Raw genomic sequence first — 26,611 nt, 5'->3', positions numbered from 1 at the left:
CGCCGCTTCCACGTTCTCGGGAGACGGCCCTTCCCGTCGTGCCCGGCGCCTCGCTCCGGCCGCGACTACATCTCCCAGCAGCCCTCGCGAGCGGCCACTGCCCGCCGGCCCGGCGCGGCGCCGCGGGGCACGCTGGGAGCCGTATGCGGCGCGGGGGCGGCGGGCGGAGGCGAGGCGGGGCGGCGGGCTGAGGCGGGCGGGGTGCGGGGAGTCCTGCGAGCAGCGGCGGCCTGGGGTGTGCGGGCGGGCGGGCGGTCGGTCTGTCTGTCTGTCTGTCTGTCTGTGAAGGGGGCACGGAGTGAGGAGAGCGGGTACCGGTGCTCTACGGCCGTCCTCGCCGCCCTCGCCTCACACCGCAGCCTCGGCGGCCCGGCCCGGCCCGGCGCAGCCATGTCGGGGCTCCTGGGGAAGCTGTTCGGGACGGGCGCCGGCGGGAAGGGCGCCGGGAAGGGCCCGTCCCCGCAGGAGGCGATCCAGCGGCTCCGCGACACGGAGGAGATGCTCAGCAAGAAGCAGGAGTTCCTGGAGAAGAAGATCGAGCAGGAGCTGGCGGCCGCCCGCAAGCACGGCACCAAGAACAAGCGCGGTGAGCGGCCGGGCCGGGCGAGGCTGGGCCGGGCCGCCCCTTTCCCCGGCAACAGGTCGGCCGGGCCCGGCTGCCCGGGAGTGGGGAGGGCCGGGGCGGCCCGTTGGGTTGCTGGTTGTGCTGTGTGTATAGCACAGACATGTACGTGTAGCTGTATTTTGTAGCTTACTGCCTTTGTTTTATAGCGGCAGCCCCCTCTCCAGGGCCTGCTGCCCTTCCCCAGCGAGGTTTATGCCGGAGCAGGCTGTCCCCCACCCGGGAAGGGCAGCCTTTATCTCGTGGAGCTGTCTGACGTGGGTGCCGCGTCACTCCCGCGTGATAGCGATGTCACGCTGTTGCTGGGCTCTTGAGTGCGAAGTTCGCTTTCTGTTCGGTGTGTGCATCGCTTTGGGGAGAGATTGGGAAAATAGTGCAATGCAGAAGCCGGGGTGTTGCTGGAAATTCAGTGCGCCAGCGTGGAACGAGGCCTTGCTTTACTGTGGTGTAGTTTTTTCTTCTAACAAACAAAATTCTTTACCGAAACCCTGCTTCATTTGAGGATTTAGTTAAGTAAATTTTTATCGTTGTCAGGATATCCTAAAGTTGTAGGTGGCTTATAAACGGGTGTTAGAAATTGGTGTTCACCAGGTGGAAGTCGGCCTTCTTGGGGAGGTCTAGCCGTGCATTTGCAAGCAGTGCTTGATACGCAGTAACGGTCTGTCAGCTTACGTGTTTTGGTGCTCTGATGAGCTTCTTGCTTGTTTTACAACAGTCATTAAAAGCGGCATTTTCAGGGAAGCGTATTTAGATTTTTGCGTTGAAGTTGCCTGTTTTGTGCTGGGTTACAGCAGAACGGTAGGGTTTGAAGCAGGAGGTGCAGCTCTGTGGCACCGAGAGCTGCTAACGCACAACTGTTGGCCAAGTAGCAAGGGTTAATTTACAGTAATTAGTGATAACAGTTTCTCCTTTTAAGCACTACTTTAGTCAGCATTTTAAGCCTCCTTTCAAACTTCAGAACAGCGTGCTGTATCAGGCCTTCTCCCTTTGCACCACATTTGAGTGACAGTGCGAACGGAGCAAGCTCCTGAGTGCGTGCTGGGTTTGTCGGCAGCGGGGCAGAGGCCTCACTTGCTGCCTCTGGTGTCTTCTGAAGGACCTCAGCAGAGCCTGACTTCAGGCTTACTAAGCTAGTTTCTAAATCAAACTTACGCAAGAGTTTTAAGAAGTCTTGAGTTTCTTGTGCAGTTTTTTGGCCTAGTTCAGTAATGAACTTAAAAGGAGAACTAAAATACATTCCTTTCTAGCCTTCCCCTTCTGCAGTTTCTGCATCCTCTGTCTTACGCTGGTCCTATTTAACTTCTAAACTTCTCTTTCTGCTGCTGGTCGTTCAGGGCTTTGTCTTTCTCTGCCGTAACACCATCTCTCTCCCTGCATGCAGCCCGTCAGTGTGCTCTGGAGCGCTTTGGGTAGCAGAGGGATTAAATTTCTTCGGAGGTGGAGGAAGGAGAAAAACCTGCCCATTCAGTAGCGGAGTTCTGGGTCAGACTAATGGAGGTCTCGCAGAAGGACGGGATCCTGGCGAGTAATTAAGGAGCTTGAAAAGGAGAAGGGCTAGGGATGGTTTTCTGGTGGAAAACAAACACTCTTTCTTCCAGAGGACTTCTGAAACTGAGAGGCCAACTTTTATTACTGGGCTGCTAGGAAAGACAGCTGGTTATCTGCTAGCTTGCTGGGAAGTAAGTTCCCCTCAGGACAGACTCCTTTATTCTGGGTGCAAGATGTCAGCCATCAGCTGAGCGCAAACAAACTGCTTTTTTTTATATGCTGCTGTTTGGATTTTACCCCCTCTGACTTCAGGCTGTTTTATAATCTAAAAATTACGTAGTTTTGATGCAAAGTCACTAAAATCCATAATTTAAGTGAAAACAAAAGAATGTTGGTTTTATATGTGAAAGTGTGTCTTTTTAATGGAAATACTTCGATATAGTTGGATGTTTTAAGTAAAACTGAGCAAAAGCTAATTAACTAGGGATTTTTTTTTCTTTTAAACTGTTGGATCAACTCTTAAAAAATACAGCTTTAAGAATCCTTAAGCTTAGTTCTGCGAGACTTAAGCATTTTACTCTGGGGATTTCTGTATATCGCTGCTATTTAGAGAGAAGAGTACTGTGGATGGTGCATATGTGTAAAGCTCAGCTGGACAGTTGTGCTGACATTAATGGAAGCTGCTGTGGTAAAGCCGGCGGAAGAATATACGTCTCTGCAGCAGCGGGGCAGGGAGCTTACCTGAAAGCTTAAAGCCACCCTTGGAAAACCCGGAATGATATTTTTGTTTTCTCAGAGGAAAGATGGGCGTCTGGCACACTTGGGGTAACAAAAGGAAACGTTCTCTGCTCTCCAGCACACTGGGTGATTGTTCGGGTGCCAAGTGAGCGGGGTTTCTAAAGGCTCATTGACTAATTCCTGCAGCACTTCTGGAGTCTAACGAAAGCGCAGAAACTTATAGGCCTTCTGGTTCTTGTGCCTGCCCCGGGCACGTGGAGGTTTTTACTAATTTATGAACTTATTTTACATGTGTATTTGTCATAATCTGCATCTAGGATATCTAGGCTGTATAACCAGACAACTTCTCATGAAATTTTGAAGTTAACTATCTGGTATAACTATCCTCAGTCTGTGTTGTTTCTTAGCATGGGAGGCTTTCAACTTTTAATAAAAGTTCCTTTATTCAGGGTCTTTCTATGCTTTTCTGGCCGCACAGATGCGGCAATTTTGTGATCACCATGCCTTCTGAAGGAACTAGAGTCATTTTCATATGTAGAATTTTTTTTTTCTTTCACTTTACTAATTCCTTTTCATTAGTCCACAATTTCAAAATAGGCCTTGGGGGAGGGAGAGGGCAACAGCCTTCAAGCGTTCGGTTGGTGCGAAGGCACCTGTGCCGCTTCTACAGCGTGTGAGGGAGACCAGCAGTTGTGTCTTTAATGTGCATGTCATTTTTTTGTCCATGGGATGAAAAACTGCTGAGGAGAAGATCAATTGTCTTTAGAAGGGTTTCTTGAAAAGATGCAAGTTAATATTCCATCTTCTGGGAAGAAAGTGGGTTATCCTTGTGTTTTGTGTTACCTTATGGAGATGTTCAGCCTATTCTTTTGCAAACAGCATGTGTTCTGTTGTTTTTCTTTTTTTTTTTTTCCCCATCCAGAAGCTCTTCAGCACTTTTGCTCTTGCTCATGAGTAGTGGACTTATTCCTCTCAGTGAAGTTAATGGCAGTTACAGTAGTACAGCGTAGTTTGAACACCAGTCAGCTAGTATCTTACTGGATTTTACATCTGTCCTGAAAATAAATTTTGCTTTAACAAAAGAAGTGCACAGCTCTGAGCTTGATGGAAGTACTGTGCTGCAGCATCCTTTTATTCCGCTCCAGTTTGTCAATATGGCGTTGTTTCATCAAATCTGGGGTATTTAACTTCATGAAACAAACCAAACTGCTAGATCTTGCCAAGGGTTATGAAGGTCTGGTGCTCAGTATTTGGTTTCAGGATAGCTCAGGCTGATGTTAATCGCTGCTGCTCCAGTTTTATTCCTTTCCTTGTGGCTGTTACCCGGTTGCACAAAGCCAAGCTGCCAGAGAAATAGCATGCACACACAAAGAAGCAACGGGTTAATTTCTTGATCTTGGGTATAACGACTCCACAGTCTGTTTCCGATGGAAACTCAAAGCTCTAGTTATGTCTCAGTGTGAAAATTACAGTAGGGAGAGAAACCTGACGCTCTGCTAGGGTGCTGCTTTTGTAAGTCGTCCACTCTAGAGTTTAGATCTAGGGTGAATCAATGCAGTTATGTTCCTGCCTGCCACTAGATTTTATCCTTTCAGTAATGAACACTAGCTCCCCAAATACTGGAATGGGTGAAAAGCTAACGTCGAGCTAATATGCAGTAAATATATTCAGGCTTTAGCAGGAGTCTGACATTTCATGGATTTTTCTATCAACTCTAATTTCTGTTAGCTAGTGGCTTTTCTTCTCTGATGTCAAAGTTTCTCTTTCGCTGTAAATAATTTTTTCAGCACTAGTGACTGAGTATACAAAATGGATGTAAAACCACTGCTGAGGTTCCTGCTGTATAATTCAGGCTTTTCCTGGAAAGAGAACACTCCTATGCTCCACCCCACACATAAAAAAAACCCAACAAACAAGAAAGTTGGGTGTAGGCTGAAGCCAAAATGAGTGATTTTATGCCCACCTCTGGCTCACAATAGATCACAGCGCTGCCACAGCTAGGTCAGATCAGCTGGCTGATCTGATGGAAAATTAACTGTTTACCATCCACTATCTGTTACATCAGTCTGCTGAACTGATTTGCCTGTTGCTGGAGGATTATTGTGTCTGGCACTGGAGAGGAGACAGACCTGCCCCTTTCAGCAGCAGCTCCGTAACCTGGCTGAGATGTACCGCTGGTGGCGTGGCTGTGGAACTGGCACCCGTGGTCTCGAGTGATGTGGCTGCCAGAAGCGGTAGAACCTTGTGCTGCCTGTCCTCTTGTGCTGGTGTTAGCATTTGTGTGGGCAGTGCATGAGTTGGATTAGTTTGCTGATCCAGCCAAAACCTAACTCTTAAAAAAGAAAGAAAAAAAAAAAAAAAAGTTGTTTTCCACACTTACTCGCAGAAACGCTAGAGCTGGCAGGAGAGAGTCAGGAATGCGACTGGAACGAGGAGGGCAATTCTGCCTCGCCTGGCAACAGTCCTCTGCTTGGACAGCTTAGAGGTATTACTAGTGATAAAATCTGAGGGTGATAAAATCTGAGGGTGACGTGTGCTTTCCCAGCAAGGGGGCTAGCTGGTTGTTAATTAGAAAATGGAAGCACGGCTGCATGATGGCATGGACATTTTTATTGAGAAGTTTGAGTGGTTCAAAAATGTTGCAATGATCTGTAATTCAAGGAGGAGAAAGCTGCAACCTCAGGCTTGGGTACGAGCAAAGACTTGGATGACCTGTGACCATGTATGTAAGGTCTTGGACATTAATGCGTTGCTTGTGAACGTGTTTTTAAGGTCCTGCTTGACATTTGGCAAGAGAAGTGATCTCTGCTCCCAGAACCAAATAATGTGAACCTGTTTTCGTTTCCATGAATCATAAAATGCTGATGTAGGGAAAGCAGGAGTCCTACACCAAACACCATCCAGTCCTTCTTGTAGTACTTCAGTCTGCCTTTTCTGCATTTTAAGTCACAGTGTATGTAAAATACATCTTTGAGTTCCAGGTGCTTAACTGTATACCACTGCGTCAGTGCAAGGGTACTGATAGCAGTGCTGGCATGAGTTGAGCATTAACTTGGAAAAAGTGTTGTAATTAGTCTTTTTAAATAGGTGTTTAAAACCAAAAGGATGCTTTTAGTTTGCAATTCTACCCTACCTATATTTAACAAAGGATTTTTGAGGCCGATTGCTGTAGTATAGAGCAATTTGGGAGGGATGAGGGGATTCACAAACACCTTTTAAAAAACAAAAATCACTGTGGTTCTGCCAGAGGCATTTTGGTAACTCTATTTGATGCAATACATCCTTCCTCTGTGCCTGTTTGTCTGTCAAGCTGTGCAGAAGGAAAACCTGGCATGTTTGCAGACACTGACACTGGTTTTATTACTTTTTCTCCTCAAATGTATTTGATGTTTGGATTCTATTACCTCATTAAGCTCGAGCCCTAGTTACTGAATCCTGCTTAAAGGGCTCCTAGTGCTAGTTCAAAACTGTAATTTGCAGGTGATGCAAATTACTAATTTGGTTTAACCCTCTTCTGCTTTCTCAGTCTTGTTCAGAAAACTGCCAGGTTGTTTCCCACTAGCAGAATTTGTGCTGAGTTGTGCAATGTTTGTCTGGACCAGGATGTTGTGAGTCTTTGTGCTTGTGTCCCTCAGGCCTCTCTGTCAGTCCGTTCTTGCCCTTTGGCCGTGCGCGGTGGCTGTCTCAGACACTTTCTTCTCCTTGAGCAGCACAGCTGAAGCTTCCCACCTGGTGGGAGGTGGGAATATTCCCTGCTGCCAAGGTTTACACTCAGTTTTGCCTTTGATTAGAGGACGTGGAGCCTGTTCTGTCTGGATTCTGGTAAGAACCATGTGCTCATACTTGAACATCATCTGGTCCATGCAACAGGATCCCAGCTGGACCTCCTGGGACGCTGGGGATGGCCAGGTGCTGTGCGCTCAGCTATGGTCCATGGTGCAATCTACAGCGCTGCTCGGCAGACAGGTCAGCGTAAGAAAGTGCTGTATTGGGGCCTGGAATTAAAAGCGGTCGCTACTCCTTACGTGGCAAATCTTGGTGCTTCTAGGCCTGAAGTGATGGTGAAGGATGTGGCCATGGTTCATTGCTGAGCAGGAGATAAATTAAACACGGTGAAGGGAGGGACAGTGTCACATCAAGAGGAGTCTGCAGCCAGTGCTGTCCAGGAAAAGGATTTTTTTTTTCTTTTGGTTGCCCAAACTGTTTAGCCATTGCTCTTTGGCATTCATGAATGACCTACATTAGGAGGGTACCACCACCTCTAAACTCTTGTAGTGCTCACGCAGACCATGTTGCCCGTACCACTGGACTGAGCGGACGTCCTTGCAAAAGGCGTACCTCAGGTGTGCACGCCCATGTGCCTCTCTGTCTCCTTTTCTGGTAGCCCAGCCTCTCCTGCCCGCACGTAGCGGGGCTCCTGCCTGCACGCCGTGCTCCGCATTGCTCCCGGGTGCTCGTACCTGCTGGGAGCAGTGGCAGGCTGGGGCTGCACTGGCTGCTGGTACTCACTGAGCCTAGCTGGGAAAAGACCACTGTGATGATTTTGGCAGCTTTTTTGCTCTTGCCTGTGAAATCTCCATCTTTTTTGGAAAAAAAAAAAAAAAAAAGCAAACCAACAACCCCAAAGTTTTTAACATTCCCTTTCTGTTTTTTGGGGCAGTACTTGCTGCTTGTTCGAGAGACTTTGCATGGGAAGTGGTATGAGTGGGGAGGATGTGGCCTGACCTTCTGCAGCGAGCAAGGCTCTGAAAGAGTGTGTGTGTGGGAGGTGGTGGGGTGTGAAGTAAATTCTTGCTGTTTACTCAGACCACTTAAAAAAGGATGATTTTTGGAAAACTAAAAGTTGGAGCAGCTTGCATGCTTTAATGTGCTTTTGTGAAGTTTGTAGCCAGGCGTCCAGCAAATGAACTCCCGGCACAACGTGCCTGAAACAAAAAGGATGCAGTTGGAGAATCCTAAATAGGCCACCCATCAGATGCTGATAGACCTTTGCCTTTTCCTCAGACAACCCAGTGCCGCAGCACGTAGCTCACAAGTTCTGCTTGTCATCATCCTGGTTGAGTCTTTAAGCAGAAGCAGTGTTATAGTTACTGAAGATGTTGGCAGATGCAGGCAAGTCTGCTCCCAAGGATGGGGCCAGGTTGCAGGTGAGGAATGTGGGGGCACTGTAGACCTTCCTTGTGGCCAGTACTGAGGGCAGTGAAATAGCCACAGTGACCTGCTGGTGGGTAACACGGGAGAGCAGAGGTTTCCCCTCTGTGAAGCTCAGTACCTGGCTGGGGCAAAGGCACTAATAGTTCTGCCCGTAATTTTCTTGCAGTTGGAAGCCCAGTTGGAAAAGGTCTGCTATGGCTTCCTCCGGGTTCATTGTTTCAATGAAGCCTTGCCACTACCCATTTTTAAAGGGGCTAATACAAGTATAGGGTAATTATACAGACAGCTCTTGTCTTGCAACTCTCAACTGATTGGCAGCGAACGATGGAAGTTTGACGTTGTCCAAATAACCAGGGTAGCCATCTCTCTTGCACCCACTGGGACGTGCATGGTGATCCCTGTGTGCAGCAGGCAAGGGCTGAGCTCAGTACAGACCTTCATGACTGCTCCCTTCCCATTTCTGAGCTTCTGCACCAACCTATGCCTCTGCAGTCAGCTGCTTCCCCAGCTCCTTACCCTTCCCCAGATAAAGGGAACCGAGTCAGCAAGTGTGTCGGTACAACTGATGGTCCATCCTGGACTGTGCTAACCCACTTGCAGGATCATACCTGGAGCAATAACCAGATAGTACCACCTTCCACTGCAGCTACTTTCCAGACAGCAATTGCTTCAAAACAGAATACAAGATTAACAGGTCTCTGTCCTCTAGTCCCTCATCCAGTAGGTCTGATGTGTTGACTCAAGAGTTGGTTTAGGCACAAGGTAAACCAAGAGACTTGATAACGTGGTCACCATCCTGCTGGCACAAACCCCTTGAGGTTAACCTGATAGTGCCCGTTAGTGAATTTGGCCATGTAGCTGCATCTTGCGGTCATTTGGATACTTATTGCGGGTTACTCCATGCATGCAAAGACTTGCAACGTTTTTCACTGTAAAACCTGTCTTTTTGGAGTTCCTTTTTCTGATCAGGCTGTCATCAGCCATGCTGGCTGTTTCACTACTGTGGTGGTGTGTTAAGTGTTCCAGATACCCAGATTGTATTGCTCTTCATGGCTTGGCAGAAGCTTACTCAGGCTTAAGGATGTCGTGTTTACTTCCAGGTGACTGCACAGAGGTGGTTCTGATATAGTGGAACTGAAAAGAAACATAAATGCCAGGGTGACAGGAACATCAGCCAATGATTTTTCAGAAATTTGCAGGTGATTTTTGTTAGTTGTGAAATAAACCAAGTTGATAGAAAGCAAACTTCATAGCAGGCTAACTAGGAACTGTGCACAGTCGTTACATCTCCCCTGAAGGTACCTTAATAAAATGTCTTGACAGCATCACTGTGGTGGGCTCAGCACGTGCAACGTCCTGGGAGAAGACGGAGTGGTAGAAAGGCTCTTCTGGTAGGTGCTTCCGTGGCAGCACCATCAATTTGTGATGTGAGGGCAGCAGTAACAATGCTTACTGCTAAACTGGCTCCTGGAGCTGATCACTGGCTTGGAGTCTGGCATTGCCATTAAAAAATGCAATTTGGTTCTGGCCTCAAGGCTAACTGCAGTGTTGCCAGTTAAGTGTTGAGGGGGTGATTCGAGAAGTACAAACTTTTTTTTTTTTTTAATAAATATGGCTTGTTTTATTTGCTTTATAACTTCTGGGCTGCTAAAGGTTTGGGTTTTCAACTTTTTCCCCTTAGTTGTTAGTGTTGGAGTCTGAGCTTTCATGAAAAAAGTTTAAATTTTCACATCTCAAAATAGCATAAATTCACCAGATGAGATGTTAAGAGAAATGCTAAATATTATGACAGCCTCAACTAAATTCTTAGACTTGGCAACATTCTAATAATAATTGCCCAAAGCTGTAAGATGCATGATGGATTACCCAGGCAGCCAATTCTTTCTTTCCCCAGAAAGAGAAGGTCTTGAAATGGGCCACTTAAGGGTAGGATCTTCTGAGTTTTTTGTGACTTAATCACAAAAATAGTTAAGCATAGGGAATTTGCATGTTTGGGTTTTTTTCCCTGTGAGAAAAGAACATTTTGAGATACTTAAGGAGAGCTACTTCTGTTCTTGTGGAGCTGAACCTCTACCTGATGCATTTCTGGCAGGGATTCACAGGAAGATTATAGTTTTTCACTGGAACTCCCTTTAAAAAGGTATCTTCAGCAATCACAAAATAAAGACAAAAACCCATAAAGAGCATTTGCGGGGTGTGAGAATCCCATAGAGTCCTTAAGAAACATACTTTTCTCACCCTAAAAGTTTAAACATTTGTTGAATTCTGAATAATTACCTCCTTTTATATACTTAGAAAATTCTAATGTGAAATAAGGGACAGATTTTTAGCAGCAAAGTTACTGGGCAGTTTTAAAGGATAAGGCAGGATAACTTCCCCCAGCAACCTTAGAAAATAGCAAGTTTTATTTGGAAAGAAGAAATGTATTTTGGCTAGATGAGCTTTGGAGATGCCTTGCAGTCCCCTGCCATTATCCAGTGACATGCAGGACCACAAGAAGTGAAACACTGAAAATTGGGAAATACGGTATTTGCTTTGCTTCCAGAGGGTGGATCAGATTTAATATAACGGTTTGATGTCTAGATGATCTTGGCTGGTCTGGCGTTTCTTAGGCTCGTTCTAGCTCCTGGGTGGAACAAACCATTGGCTACTTCTTTGTAATTGGGATCTCTCTTTCCTGATTTTCTTATTTGGGCTTCAGATGTCACTGTAATTGGCATTTTTTTGCCTTTTTTTGGACAAAACTGCCCCAGACTCACCTAGAGATTATTTTACAGAGGATTATTGACCAGAGGATCACTGTCTTGATGTTCAAGGGGCAGGGGAATCAACTTTGAAGGCTGAAGGCTTGCTTGCTTTCTGGACTGTCCACCACTGTTGCCTGAAGCAGGCCAGGCCAGGAGGAGGCTTGCCGGTTCTACATCACAAGTGCAGTATGTTTCCATCTGAAACTTTCAGCCTGAGCGAGTTACTTGCTGTGTCAGTAATAAATAGCACTGTAATCATGGATTCTGACCTTCGGAAACACCCTTTCTGCGGTCTGTATGAAAATGACTGCTTGTGACTAATTTCTAATAAGGGAGCGTGACAAGGAAGTACGTTATGCTTCAAGTACATCTGCCGTGCGTCTTGGCTATGGGATGTGGAACAACATCAACAATTGCGGGTGCAAAGGTCGAGTCGATGCTGATCAGAGCATTGAGCAGCGTGAAGGTAGTGGTTAGTGTATTGTTTGGGTATTGCATGTATCAAAGCTCTGATTGCTGCTGTACAGGATGCTTCTTTATCTTTTTTTTTTTGCCTTTGTATTCATAGATTTTTTTAATTTTTTTTTTTTTTTTTTTTTTTTTTTTTTTTAGACCAGGAGTGTTTATAGTTTAGTTTAATCGCTTGCACAGTAGACTAAATGTTCTGGCACTGCTTTGCTTAAGAGGAAGTTGTAATCTTGTGTTTTAAATACAGATAGGACAGAAACTTTCTTGTATTCTTTGTCTGGGTTTGGATGCTTTATTGGGGTAGTTTTAATCCATTGCTTCATCTCTGAGCTGGGAATGGTTGCCTGCCTTTGAGTATAGGGTTTGGGAACTTTATTAGAAGTTTAGTAGACAGATACAGAAGGATAAGCGGAGGACCAAGACTGAACTGTGCTCACGATTCCCTGCTAAAAGCACAGGGGGCTGCCACAAGCACTTGGGAGCTGCTCTCTGGTGGCCATGCTGGAGACATGAGGCCCTGGCACGAGGGGAAATGTGTGATAATGACTTCAGACGTTCAGCATAAAGTGACTTTTAGACCTGTATATATCCTCTAAGACATCCTAGATCTCAGAAGGTGATCCTCATGGGAAAGGAAATCATGCTCCTTTGCACTGTATGAGCCTTAGAGTTGATGTGAATTTATTTTTAACCATGCTTGGCTACCTCTCCCAACCACTGTCACACCACAATGCTTAAAGTCAAACGTGACTTTTCGGACCTCTGACATTTCGTGCGGTGCCATCAACTTGGCTCAGTGTAGTTGGGTATTTAATGGGCAACAAGTTAGGAATATGCTTATGTATCCGCTTAGCAGCCATGCTTTCTTTCTTCCTCTTCAGTCCCTTATAGGAAGCCTGTATGTTACTGTCTCTGAAAGTCTTGACGTTTCTTTTCATGTAGAGAAATATCACTAATGTGCAGGATGTGGGCAAGGCCCTGCTAGAGTACAGGAGGGGTAGGAAGTATTTCCAGAACAGGAGACAGCAGCAAAACAAAACTGCTCTGGCAGAGGCTTGCAGGACAAGGGTGCTCTCTAGCTGTTTTATCTAGAGTAGTTACGTGGTTTTGGAAATACCCTGAAAGGTTTTCAAAACACCCTGAAAAGATCCGACCTCTAAGAGCGTGAATAGAGAATTAAGAGGGTGGTGAGGCACCAGCACAGGTTGCCCAGAGAAGCTGTGGCTGCCCCTGGCTCCCTGGCAGTGTTCAAGGCCAGGTTGGATGGGGCTTTGGGCAACCTGGGCTAGTGGAGGGTGTCCCTGCCCATGGCAGGGGTGGGACTGGATGGGCTGGGAGGTCCCTTCCAACCCAAACCAGTGTGTGGTTGTAAGAGACACCAGCGTGTGCATCTTGTAAGGCTCACCTCATCTGGTACGAGCCTTCCTTGGTGCGTGCTGCCGGTCTGTTGTGGCAAGATATTCCCTGGATGCTTTTACACTGGGCTTGGTTTGAACCTTCACGAACACTCTTCTGCTGGTTAACAGTTTCTTGAGCTAGCAAATCCCTCAGAAAGATATTTTTTCATGGCTAAATTCAATGGTGTGAAAGAAGTTTGGTAAAACTAGTGGGATTTATATGTACCTTTTTATCTGCTTGTAGCATTGGAGACTATTTGTGAATTGCTTTAAATTACCTTTTTGCTTCTTAGGAATTTTTTTTGAGATATTGTAGGCAGTTTGCTAATTCTCAATAGAATGAGACATGAGCAGTTGCTGCCTAAGATTAAGCTATTCTGCTCTAGGACTCCACTGCAGGCAAGGCAGCGGATTACTTCTTATACCTACTGGTGCCTCTTGTTTGTCCTATTTCAAGGACGTTGAGGATGTTATTCGTGATTAAATTTGCTGCTGAGGCAAGCGCCAGGAAGATGCCATGGTATTTTCAGAAACAGCAAAAATAATGACTCTTCTTTCTGTTGAGCAACTTATGGATGGAAACACAATATAATGTGCAAGACAGTCACCCACTATTAAACTGATTATCTCAATCATCTCTAGTGTCTGGGCTCTCTGCTTGAGGGGCCATGAGACCCCCTCCTGGGAAGCTCCTCTGCAGCTATCTTGCACTGTTTGTTTTGGCGTGGCTGACGTGGTGTACACTATTTTTGAGGCTACTGTGGAACTTTTTCATCCCATATTAATACAGCTGATGTCCTCCTGCAGTGGTATCTCTGCTGCTGCCATTGCTTTTCTTGTTTGCCAGAGAGAATGTAAGAATTAGATGGGAGATTAAGTTATTTTTTTCCCCTCAATTGGAGTAATCAGAGCTATTAACCCATGTATCTTCCTCTGGATGAGAAGCCTTTCTAATTTAGGTATCAGTGTGATTTTTAGCTGATTTTTGCAGAGGCAGGAGTTGGATAGGCAGAAACCATGTGTGTCATGAGCCCCCAGTCAAGACAAATTCCCTGGGTTCACAAACACGTGGACCTTGATATAAGTGTGGCTTGGAATTCAGTGAAACTCTTGAATTATGTTCCTAGTTTTTCCCAGTGCTCTTTGAAGTAACTGGTTCTCCTGCTCCTCTCGAGTTGAGACGTGTTTTTGCTAGCAAAACTTGGAGTTGCAAGTATGTAGAAAAAAAGGCCTTGAGTTCTTCCTTGCTTTTTATCTACTAATCTATACTTTTCTACTAATGATATCTAAAAGCATTAATTCAATAGAATTGCTGTATGCATAAATAACCCATTAACACTACTTGTCCTACAAGTGTATAAGCAGTACTTATTTGCAGGAGAGCTGTTGATTTTTAATGAGATCACTGACATGTTCATAGTCAATTTTTCCACTCTGAATGCGGCACTACGTAGTAAAATTGTATTTTCATTATCCTGCTAACTTATCGCAGTGAACGTTTTTCTTATTTCGCTAACAAACTGCTGTAAATATTGCAAGGAAAATGTTAAGACTTACAACAGCTCTGTTAATAATAATAATTTTCTTATATAAAACCATAACACGAGTTTCTGCTTATCAGTTGTGTTGGAGGGCGGGGTGCTGCCGTGGTAGGCATAATAATGAAACCCTTGGCTTCTTGTTATTCACTGTGGTCAAACGGTAAGTATAAAACTTCTGCTGGAGTTTCTAGCAGGGTGCTCTCACAGAAATTCAAATCAATAGGAAATTAAAAATAGTATTCTGCAGTTCATCAATTGAAGACTGTAAGTAAATAAAAAAAAATTCAAATAAAAAATTTGACAACAAACACACACCCCACCACCACCAAAAAAAAAAAAGAGGAAGGAATAGCTTTTCATGCATTAAAAAGTTTGAGTTCTTAAAAATGCTGTAAAATTTTCTTTAAATGTACTCTTATACATGTTTTTACCTTCAAGTAATTGAAGCAGACAGTCCAGATCTAACGGCTTTTGACTCAGCTGCTGTTTTACTGGACTTGCCCTCCTTTCTGGAAGCTGATGTTTTCTGGTGAGAATTTCTGTGTAAAAAGGTACTGCAGAGATTAGAAGCTGATGCTTATTAACACTGAGACATTTTATATTACTTTGCCAACGGCAAAGAGGTCATAAACTATTTCTATCAATTTTTACTGGTCAGAGTTCTGTGGTAAAATCTTTATGAATAAAAATTGGCTCCAACATCGCAGTCATAGCTGATAATAAAGACAATGAATATATCAAAATGTCATATGGAGAAGATCATTTTGAGTCTGCTCACCGTCTCCTAATGGATGACGGGAGACACCCACTTAGTTTTAAATGTATTACCTTTAATTTAATTGTAATAGCATATATACAAAACTGCTTTTTCCCTAGTGCATATTTTATGTATTCTGCTGAAAACTTTACTAAAATTCAAATAAAGTGCAACTTAAGTTTTGTTATCTGCTGTTGCTTTTTTTAGAGGATATTTTAAGTGCATGTAATTCATCGTGCACATTGGACTTACAAGTTAAAACACCCACTGCATCTGTTAAGGATAAGGTACAGGTTGTAAAGGTTGTCTAAAATACTGAGTGTTTATTGGCAGGTTCTTGCTGTCGTCTTGTGAAAGCGAACTTCCCATGTAATGATCAAATATTTTTCCTGTCATTGGGTCTGCATTGATTCATTAAGTGAAGGGTATCTTAAATGTTAAACTTTTTTTTTTTAATAGTAAATTCTAAGTCTACCAACAGTTTTCTCGCATCGCTTTTTCTGGTCTGTGGCTGTTTAGCAGGTCAGGAGGGTAATCTGTCAGTTTGTTCTTGTAAAATGGTTTAGCAGCTACTGTCTCTTCCTCATGTGCAACCTATGGGACGTTTGAGCTAAAAAAAAAAAAAAAGAGTGTGGAGAAAAAAGGGAGGGGGTGGCCCAGGACAAAAATCTCCTCCTAAACCAGCCAGTGATTTGAACTGGTACTACTGTTTTTATGTGTAATAGAGATATTTCAAGAGTAAGTGAACCCCCACCCAAAGGCGGGATGCTCTGGGAGGAGAAACTTCTGGTGTTATTGAGCGACTTCAGTGGAAAGTCACTTCTCACCGAGGGGAGGCTGCTCACAGGACCCGGAGTGCTGGTCAGGGACACTGCCTGTTGTTTCCCTGTACCTGTTCTGGTGTCCTTTGTTGCAAGTTGGTGCCTAGGAGCTGGGGGGGGTTTTATACAGAGGGTTTCCTTCAGCTCTGTGCAAGAGTAACACCGTGCCAAGCGATCCTGCGAGAGCTGCGCCTTGCTCCGTACTCACTGTCTGCAATGCACCGGACTTACAAGCTGTGCTTAAGTAATTAGCAACACATAGAGATCGTAGTAAGGATCTTTCTGTGCTTTATTATGTATAAAGGCAGCTATTTCTGTAAGAAATACACAGCCACAACATGGTGAGAACAAGCATCGGCTCTTAGTTGTTTTGAGCCTCTGAAATGCTGCCACTGCCTGGCAGTGGTCAAGGCCAGGTTGGATGGGGCTTTGGGCAACCTGGGCTAGTGGAGGGTGTCCCTGCCCATGGCAGGGGTGGGACTGGATGGGCTGGGAGGTCCCTTCCAGCCCAAACCAGGCTGGGATTTTAGGAATATCAGGCACTTTGCAGAAGCTGCTGTGAGAGTCTAGTCCAGTGATCTTGTAATCTCGTATAGCATTTTACTCTAAGATAAGGAAATTATCACACTGTTGGAAAACTTTTATATTAGCCATTTCTAGAAAAACGTGCTGGTGATCACTCCAGCAACAGATTCTGGGTTGTGAGTGACGTCTGTCTGGCTATGTTAGAGAATAAATGCTTTAAACTTAATATATGGTTACAGGTCCTGCTGAAGCAGTTCAACAGCAGTTAAGGCTGGGTATTAAATGACATTGCTTGCCTATGTACTTACTATCTTGGAAGCAGTAAAGTCATAATTAGGGGTGTGGGTCCCGAGGCCTGCCTCTTCCATGGCTACCTAATGTGATAGCAGTCTTTGTGAAGAGCAGAGATGGGTTGTGTTACATGTTGACTTCAAATGCACATACATTTCTTGGATGTGCATAATGCTAAAGGATGTATTTCTAGGCTACTGTCTCTTTTTCATATTTATGTCAAGTTCTGGAAACTGATTATTTTTTTTTTTTTTTAAGAAAAAGAGCCAATGTCATTCCCTTCAGGTTAAGTATTTATAGCTTTGACTTCAATGAAAATAAAAATGTATTACTCTGGCAGTACATAAGATTTCAGTAGGCATTTATGCAGATAGTAAAGACTTTTGCAGGAAAAAAGCAGCACAACTGCTTATCACTTTTCAGAAATGCACACCTAAATAGAGTGGAGATGAAGTAGAAACACCCTCTCGGATGTACACGTCCATCAGATAGCACTGCTCTATAAAATATTATAGCAACATATGTAAAATTTGCAGACCCATTATTTGTGCTAGCAATGACTGTTGCTGGTTCTGCATTTCAGGCAGGAGTTTGAAGCTCTTCCCCTTGCCTGTGCATGGTTGGGTAAGTCCCTCTGCCCCTGTGCAGAGGTTGGAGCGAGTTGGCTCTCATTTTTGCCTCCAAATGGACCCTTACTCTAGAAATTCCTTCTGAGCTCTGAGACATGGGTATTGATGTGGTGTGCTCCTCCAGAAATATCTGAAAATTGGAAAATCAGTCCTGATAGAGGACTTAAGTTGGGAACAGCAACTTAACTGTAATGGTCTTAAACAGACAAACATGATTTTAATATTTCTCTTGAAATAAAATGCATTTTTATTAACCTTTTTATAAAATTAGATGCAGAGAAATTATCTGGTTTTGTGGCAGAGATGGATACTGATTAGAAAGGTCTGCACCAGACCCTAGCAGCCTCCATCACCCTCTGTAGAGGGCAGGCAGGCGGGAACATGGTACAGAGCGTCGTGCTCCGAGTTGCGTTTGTGTCTGGATGGCTGGGAGCATCCGTGAAAGGAGCACTGTGCAAGGGCTCCGCTGCTGATTCCAACAAGGAGAATCCTGAATGTAAAGTTCAAATCCTTTTCCTGGGGTAGGGGGGAGGAATATGGGAAATCAATTGCCAAAACTTGCAGGGTGAAATGAATGTGAGTGACGTAAATTAACTTGGTATTTTCTTATTTTTCAGCTTAATAAAATCTTATAAGCAAATACTTTACATTAAAAGATACTTAGGCAAGGAAACACACACGAAAATAAATTGCAGCAAGTTGTGATCATCTGATTTGAGGCACTGAATACCTTGTGTTACATTCCTCAGTGCTTCTAGCTGCAAGAAATTTCAGTTTCTTGTTTAAGATTTTCTTTGTTGCAGAAACTCAGTTATCACTTTGATGTTAATTGGCCTGTGTTAAATATTTATGCTGAACTGTCCAGGCACAGAAGCTTTATGCACGACCCTGTGTTTGTTGCTGGGGCTGTGTATTGGTCTGTGCTCCTTTTAGGCTACTGAAACAGGCATTTCTACTAGTCTGTACCTACTAGGTAGGTACAAGTGGGCACTGTGGCCACGGGAAGCTTTGTCCTTGCATTGGCCTTACGGAGGAAAGGGGAAAATATAAACGTCTTCCTTAGCCACACTTGGTCTGAAGAATTTGGAAACGTTCCTACAAAATACCACAAATCCATTTTAAGTTTTCACTTTAAAGGCAAGTTTTAAAACGAGCATGGTTATATTTCTGTTCTAGGGAGGGGTCTGGTGCCAGGTTTCCGACTGTAGCAGATCTGAGCGTGGTCGGTGCTTTGCTGAGACAGCAGGAGCTTGAGGAGGTTCGGCAGCAACTGGGCAGGTGGCAGAGCTGCAGCCTGCACCCGGGGGGAGATGTGTGCGTCTTCCAGGTCTTGTGGGGGGATCCCTGTTCAGGTCTGCAAGCTAGAAGATCGTGTGCCGTGTAAGAGCAAGAGCCTTGATGCATACAGACAAGTGAGAAATTAAGGAAAGGATTTACAAAACAGTGAAGGCTGGGGAGCACGGTTCTGGTGCACTGAACTGGCATGCGTGGGAACAGGAGGGGTAGGGTTACCCAACAGTCCTGATAAACGCTGCTCATCACAAGATCTCTTGCAATGATCCTTGCAATGTTTGGCGTTTGAGCAGCTTGTTTTAAAAAAATCCACAAGCATGAAATGTAGCTAAACCATAGCTATTGTCAGAGAAAGCTATAGTGGAGAACCGTACGTAAATTGTAGTACTTTCCTTGGGTTTGTGTAATGGTTATAAAATCTCTGGTTTTGCCAGTAGTTCTCTGTGATGCACAAAATCCTCAATAAAGAATGTCCTATCGCTGTCTGACACTTTCCCAGCATCTGTCGTTATATATAAACACAGTCTATTAACTATTTTATCTTTCCGAGTAAGGTAACTTCATAGATCCTTAATTAAACCGTTAGCACAAAATTAACCAGACAAAATGTACCAGTCATGTTGCTCATCGCTTTATGATCTGGCATAAAGCTGGAATATTTCAGGTGATATTTGTGTTGTGCTTGATTCTGCAGAGCAAACATTGTCCTTTGTGTTACATGAAAACCTGGTCCTGTTCCCATTCCTGTCAAGCGAAAAGCTGCTGTCGATGCAAAAGGATGTTGGACTGGCCCCAAAATAGCGGGGTGATTCACTGGTTGTTGGAGTGAAAAATCAGTGCAGGGTCTTGGTTTGGGTCTTTGGCTTGTGTTGGAACAGTCGAGGTGACCTGTGCTTTTATGGTTTTGATCACTTCTAAATCAGCCTGTGCTACTTTGTGTGTTCGACAAGCTTAGCTCTAACTTCACAAAGTACTTTTCTATTCTCGAATACATTAGTGTAATTTGAAAGTAATCAAATGCAGCATATTCCTAACCAATTGTAGAACTGAAGGTATATGTAGGGCTTCTGGATGCCAGGACGTTACCTTGAAGGACTGTCAAGCTTCTCAAGATGGGATCTGACAAAATACGCAGGGTGTCTGCAGGCTTAATCCACTTTTATGAGAGGAGCTATTTTGCGTTTGTTGCAGGAATGTACTCATCCTGTCACAAAGTTGTCATCTCTCTAGTAGGGGAGATAAGGGAAGCTGTCTGCTGATGGGATTTCCTACTCCTTGTCTGCCACATCATCCCCCCCCAGTCTTCTGTGGAATCGTAAACAAGGACACAAAGGTTTGAAATAACATCTTAAAGATTTAAAGCCTTTATGTGCCACCGTTCCTGGTGCACTGACTGATCTGTTGGGAGGTCCAGGGCATTGATTTTTAGCAGGGCTGATCCTGTATCATGTTAACTGTTTCCTGCTATGAGTCAGAGATTAGAGCACTGAAGAAGTGCAGCGTGCACATGGCCGAGCTCAGAAATCGAGAACAAGGCTGTTAGGACAGCAGCTTGTGTCTGAGCTGAGTTTTTGAAGTATACGGGTGTGTTACATGACCAAGACACTCACACAGCAAAGTCTGCTCATATCAAGAGGGGAGGCAGAAATACCGTGAAGGGAAGCTGTACTCATGTCTTACTCCATGCGATACTGGGTGTTTGTTTGTCAGCAGGCAGCGCTCAGTGCTTGGTAGGTCTTGTCCCCACTGCAGCTCCTACCAAACTTTTAGTTACATACAGGCAAGATTTTATATAAATTTAGTTTGTGCTCACTGTGCAGCAGTCCGTTGTGTGTCCGGGTGTCTCGGGAAGAGCTAGCTGTTGACTGTGTTCCCCCGTTGAATGCATACCTGTGTGGGTGGGGTGGAGCGGAGCCTTGCAGAAGGAGCTGGAGAAGCCCGGCTGTGCAGCGAGTTGGACCAGTCCTCCCACGCTCCCTGTGGGTGTGGACCTCTGGGTTGATGCTGTCGTGGCTGGGCTCCTCTTGCAACGAGCAGGCATTGGAGAAGTGCTTATGAACAGCAAATTGCTCAAACCAATTTAAGCAATGGCATCTCTCTTCTCATGTCTATCAGTAGAGGCTGTTGTGCGGACAGTACCTTGTAGTAAGAGTAATATGAAACAGGCACAAAGTTTATGTATAGATATTTCTCTATATGTACAAATGTGTATTTCAAAACATTAAGTACAAAGCTGAAGAAACATTTGTCTTTGTATTTGAACAAGTTTCTCCTCCCAGCAGGTGCTACACCAACAACTGTGCCCTGATGTGTTGGGGGTGATGGTGAACGAAGATGTTTTTAAGGGAATCACCTCGCATGTTGAAGCCTGCTGGTTGTAGCATAGTCTCTGGTTTGTGGTGTGTTACGAGTGACTGGACTACCGATCCCTGAGTTGCTTCTTGCTTGCATCCTTCACGTGGCAAGGGATGGACAGCAGGCATCTGGCCATTTTTAAATAATTTTGTTGGAGGAGGCAAACAAAAGGGCTAGGCAACTCAGTTTAGGAAGAAAAGTAGATGACAAACAATAGGAGGTGTTAAACGTTGCTCTGTACTGAGTGGCATTTGGTACAAAATGTGAATGGCTGTTTGGGACATAAATCTCACAAATCCCACTCTTCTCTTTGTTGTTCAGCTGCTCTTCAGGCCCTGAAGCGTAAGAAGAGGTACGAGAAGCAGCTTGCACAGATAGATGGCACGTTATCAACAATTGAATTTCAGAGGGAAGCCCTTGAGAATGCCAATACTAACACTGAAGTGCTTAAGAATATGGGTTATGCTGCTAAAGCTATGAAAGCTGCTCATGACAACATGTAAGTTACTCCCTTCTGCATCTTTCCGTAGGACCTTTAGTTTGTCACTTGTTTGATCTGCTAAATGCCAGGTGTTTCATAACTAAAGGTAGAGCTTGAGTAGCAAAGCCTTCTTTTAAAGGGCTATAACTTAAACTAAAATACTAGATGTATTTTCATATTGAACAAAATATGCAAGTATCAATGCTTTCTCTGTTTGACACCATTTTATACGGCACAAAGCTGCTGCCTTTGCCCAACAGAAGGCTAGCACCAGTGTAGTCTAAAGCAAATGGGAGGGTGCACCAGTTACAGATCCACCTAGTAGCAGCAAGAATTTTAAGCCTCAAGGGGAGACTTAAACTTCTTTCTGTGCAGTTGAGTTTGTGTATGTAGCAGTAATTAAGGGTAAACTGCATTATGGGAATGTTGTACTTGCTCCAAAAGAAAATATTCCAGATGTAATGTAATAATGCTGGATCAGGGAACAGAGCAAATTGTTATTAATACCAGTAATGCAGAACAAAGCCTCTTCTATGAAGTCTGTCTATATAATGGCTGTGAGCTGAGCTTTTAGAGAAAAGTGAAAAATAGATGCATAATTTTGTTGAGACTGGGGGGGATAAAATTCAGACTTGCATGCAAAGTGTGTTTTGGGAAAGGACCTTGTAAAATGTCACCGTGGTGTGGCATTTCTACAAAACCCAATAAATGCAGTCTTAAGCGCTGATTGGGAAAGTGATTATATTGAGTTCTTTCCTTTCCTTTACAGGGATATTGATAAAGTAGATGAATTAATGCAGGACATTGCAGAACAGCAAGAGCTGGCAGATGAGATTTCAACAGCCATCTCAAAACCAGTAGGATTTGGGGAAGAATTTGATGAGGTATGCTTTAAATTTGCTTCTGTTTATATCATAGAATCATTTAGGTTGGACAAGACCCTTAAGATCATCGAGTCCAACCGTTAACCTAATGCCACCAAGTCCACAACTAAACCACGTCACTAAGTGCCATGTCTACACATCTTTTAAATACCTTCAGGGATAGTGACTCATACGAGATCTTTCTTTTAAGATCTGCATATTGCATGTGTCTAGGTGTAGTACTAGGATATAAAATCTCTCCTAGAACTTGTTACTAGCTGTTCCTACCAGTGCATACAGCAGTTGGAACCCTGACTTTATGCTGAGAATGCTCTGGATTGCTAATCTGAAAATGTTTGGACTTAGATTTCTTCTCTTCATTGCTTTCCCCACCCTCCTCACCTTCCAAGAGACCATGTACAGGAATTCACATGGAGATTCAGACTCTTCATCTCCTCAGTTTGCTCTTATCTTACGTGTTTAAGTTATTTTCCGTAATAATATGACCAGCTAAATCTACTTAATAATAAATATGACTTTTTTTTTTTTCTTCCTCCTTTAAAAATCTAGGATGAACTCATGGCAGAACTAGAGGAACTAGAACAAGAAGAACTAGACAAAAACTTGCTGGAAATAAGTGGTCCCGAGACAGTACCACTACCAAATGTGCCCTCAATATCAATACCATCAAAGCCAGGTATGTATGGACCTTTACCAGAAACATCTTGGGTTGTTAGAAAGTATGCTGTTTTAACTGCAAGCTCCTCGGATTTCAGAGATGTAGCTGCAGGCAACGCAGACGTTTTCTTGATATTGCTTCATGAATCACAAATTACATCTACTACCGTTTTTCCGTGGGGGTAGCCTGCCTTTCATAAGAACCACGAAAATTAATAGCTATTATCACAGGAAAAGCTTTCAGCTATTCTAGTGCTACCAGTTTATCTACAGCATGGATGACACTCAGGGTAGTATGGGGATGTGGAGAAAGGAAGCCTTCTACCACTTGCTGCTGGCCCAGCAGGGAATGAATCTTGACAAGGGGGAATGGAGACTAAATTAGCTCTTGGAATTAGTCCCAGACTGGTTCAGATACTCACATTGAACCGTGCTTTCTTGCTGCTGCTTTGTGTTTTAATTTGATCCCTGCTTTTCTGGCTTTCGGGAGGAACTCACCTCAGACTCCCCTCTTTGGGGACAGCTCTTGCTGCCTCCAAGGTTTGCAGGTACTCACACCAGACAGCACCAAACTTAGGGTCATCCCAGTCTTAGAGAACATATATATCTAGAAAATTCTAGTTAGTGTGATGATTTTACATGGAGAACAGGCAAGAAGTGTTCGTATTTACACAGATGCTTCAAAGCTGCTGTTAAATCTGAACTGATCACTCTTCTATGAACTAGAAATGATACCTCGTGAAATATAGTTGAGTTGGAATACCTCTGGCATGCATTAACGGGATGCGAACCTTTACTAGTCTAGTTTGCTGAATCTGCCTTAATGTATTATGAATAAGTTGTAGACTTTGCAGCTCTATTTCATGTGCTTACTTAGGGGGGAAAAAAGTCCAAAAAAACCAGAGAATGAATATTGTCCCAATGGGTCAGTGTATCTATAAATATCTTGCTGCCTCTCCAGGCTTAAAAGGACCTGGGGAGCAGCAGACACTACCAAGCAACGAGGTTCTGCTTTAGGTGGCATGCTATGAAGTTTGCTCCTTGTACATTATAGTTCTTTTATTTTGATGTAATTGGTTTTGTGTTTTTTCTAGTTTTGTTTTACTAGGTGGAATTGCTGACAAGTGTTGATGGGAGGGGAGCGAGTGATAATAGAATATCTTAAATCTGAGACTTTATCTAGATTCAAATCCAGCAGTGGGAGAAATAGTTTAAACAAACATCTGCATTACCTTTTTATTTGCTAGCTGGTTTAGTGAGGTTTGTTCTTTGGGTGTGGACATTAAAACACACTGACTTAAACCCAAATATACTTTTTGCATTGTATCAGGTAGAAGTGACTGGGCATGAGTAAGAGGCATTGTAATTGTGCACATATTTAAATAACTAAACAGCATAAGACTTACGTAGACATACTACTTCCTAAAATAATAAAAATAACGAATGTTTTTTGTAGTAAAAACTATGAGTATACAACTTAGTGTTTTATACGATTTATGCTAAGCTGGTTTTGGATGGAAATTAGAATTCCATTGATGTATTTAAATGGCATGCTACTTTTTACTTAAATAAAACTGCCTCCAAGGTCAAAACCTTGGTATGCTGGGGTGATGGTGGGTGGAGATTTTGTGTGGGTTTTGGTTGTGGGTTGTTTGGTTTTTTTAACCTAAATTGTCTTTCACTTAAAATTGACTTAATACACACTGGGATTAAAAGTTTACTTCTGGTAATCGTGAGTTGGACTTTCAAAGGGACTACTTTACCTAACAACGCAGGTACATACTTAATACGTCTTTTGGAAATAAGTAATGTGTCTGCTGCGGTAGAGCTGACTCTTATTACCTCCTTTTTATTCATTGAATGGAAAATGAGTGTGAGCTTTCTGGCTTTTCCAGTTCTCAGGAGCTGTCTGGATTTTGACTTAATCAGTCTGAATGAGAAATTTTTTTGCCATTGCCTGTCAGCTAAATTGATGTCAGAAGAAATTCAGGCTAAAGCTGTTTTTGTTTAACGGAGACCGGAAGAGCTTAATTTAGGAAAACAAATTCCATACTTGTACAAATGATAGGTCTTGAGTTTGGCTTAAAGTTGACTCAGTTTTCTCTTATGTAAATGTTTCATTTGGAATGACACAAACCATTTTGAGTATGAATTATTTGACTTTTTTTTTTTCCCTTTTGACACAAAAACACCATCTGAGGAAATGACATCTTTTTTTGCTATTTTCCAAAATTATTGCAGCTGTTTCTGGGTTAAAGCCTTTTCGCTGAGTTAATGGTTTTCATCTCCAGAAACTGCACTTGTCATGTCATGATAAACAGCAGCGTTTGCTCCCCTGGAAGGACCACAGATGACAGCAGGGCAGCACGTAGACTGCTGCTTAACGTTCAGTTCCAACCAGCTACTAGTGAGCTGGAGGGGAGAGGAGGAGCACTTGAAGAGCTTGAACTGACACAGGAGTTAGAGGTCTCCAAATCCTGTACCTAGCTAGATGAAAACGCAGTAGCCTCATTTGTGGCACTTTGAGGACTTAATGATGGAATAAGGAATGTGTTCTTTTTGTAGAAGAGAGACTGTAATACTGGAGGTGTTGGACAAGAAGCCGAAAACAGGGGGTCTTCTGCGTGGAGGCTTGGTGATTATGGGAAACGATACACACCGCTGGTGTGCATGTCTTAACCTTCATGCATGTTTGCATTCATTCTTCCTGTGTGAGCTGTTGTCTCTTTCCACTTAAAGTGGTAATATCAGGAAGTTCAGCCCAGTCTGGCTCTTTCAGAAGGCACCCTTTACTTCAAAAAGGTCCTGTGTATTTGTTTTTCTCTGCTGGTATTTGGTGCTTCATTTATTGGTTAGGTCAGCGGCCCAGAGGCTTCTCTCCTGCAAAGAATCGAGGCAGGGTTCTGTCAAGATTCCCACTCATTTGTTTTCTTTTAATATTTTGCAGCCAAGAAGAAAGAGGAAGAAGAGGATGATGACATGAAAGAGCTGGAAGCTTGGGCAGGAACCATGTAACCACAGCAGTAACTGGCTGGAAAAAGACTTTGATTTCCTATTCTGGGTGCAAATGTGTTGTGTTGAGGAGAAAGCATAAGCAAAATGTCTTTATCTTTAATTTTAACTCAAAACAGTGGGAACTGCATTGCTGTTTTTTTGCATAGCATGGTCTGCACAAAGGAAAGAAAGGGGAGCAGGGGGAATTGCCTGCAGTTTATGCGGTTGAATTTCTGTAAAAAGGTATTTGCAAAATCAAGCATTCAGCTTTTGGACTGTGCTGCTGCCACTGCTGGATCTTCATCTTCAAAAGTTTGGGCCATATTGAATTGAAATAAGCTGAAAAACACTCTGTAATTTTAAGTCAGTTTTAGTGTGTCTAGAAGTCTTGTAAGGCATTTAAAACCAGGAAGAGTCGTGAGCCACCATCGGCTTCTTATTGTGTTTAGGTGCAAGAATGCTTTAGGTTTTTAGTTCTTTGCAAGTTATATTTATATCCCTCGACTGATGTGTGGCCAGCCTTGTGTTTGTCACCGCAACGATGTAGTCACTATTCCCATTTTAATTGGTGAGAATGATTTGCAATTGACAAATGCTATCTTGGAAGTAGGGAAGATTTAAATTTCAGTTGTACATTTTTCTACATAGCACTACAATGTTTATTGCTTTTTTGTGATAATTGATAACCCATTCAGATACATGCACACAATTATTTTAATTAAGAAACTACTATGGATTGCACTGTATTAAATATCTTGATTAATTTTCA

At 43.5% G+C, this 26,611-nt stretch overlaps 1 protein-coding gene and 1 long non-coding RNA gene across 2 annotated transcripts; one reads left to right on the top strand and one right to left on the bottom strand.

Annotated features, from left to right (window-relative positions):
- Nucleotides 1-223: 223 nt before the first annotated feature.
- CHMP4B (charged multivesicular body protein 4B) lies at nt 224-26,611 on the top strand. Its single transcript, XM_075768250.1, has 5 exons — nt 224-586; nt 21,148-21,325; nt 22,077-22,191; nt 22,741-22,867; nt 25,796-26,611. Exons 1-5 carry the CDS (start codon nt 391-393, stop codon nt 25,861-25,863), a joined length of 684 nt encoding a protein of 227 aa, XP_075624365.1. The 5' UTR covers nt 224-390; the 3' UTR covers nt 25,864-26,611.
- On the bottom strand, nt 23,942-24,265 carry LOC142604079 (uncharacterized). The gene is made up of 2 exons (XR_012837973.1): nt 24,138-24,265; nt 23,942-24,091 (listed from the first exon to the last, which is right to left on the bottom strand). It is a non-coding gene; the product is annotated as an uncharacterized LOC142604079 (long non-coding RNA).

This window comes from Balearica regulorum, chromosome 16 (assembly GCF_011004875.1).
Source record: "Balearica regulorum gibbericeps isolate bBalReg1 chromosome 16, bBalReg1.pri, whole genome shotgun sequence".
NCBI classification, from domain to species: Eukaryota; Metazoa; Chordata; class Aves; order Gruiformes; family Gruidae; genus Balearica; species Balearica regulorum.
This window is presented reverse-complemented; position numbering and strand designations above follow the sequence as displayed.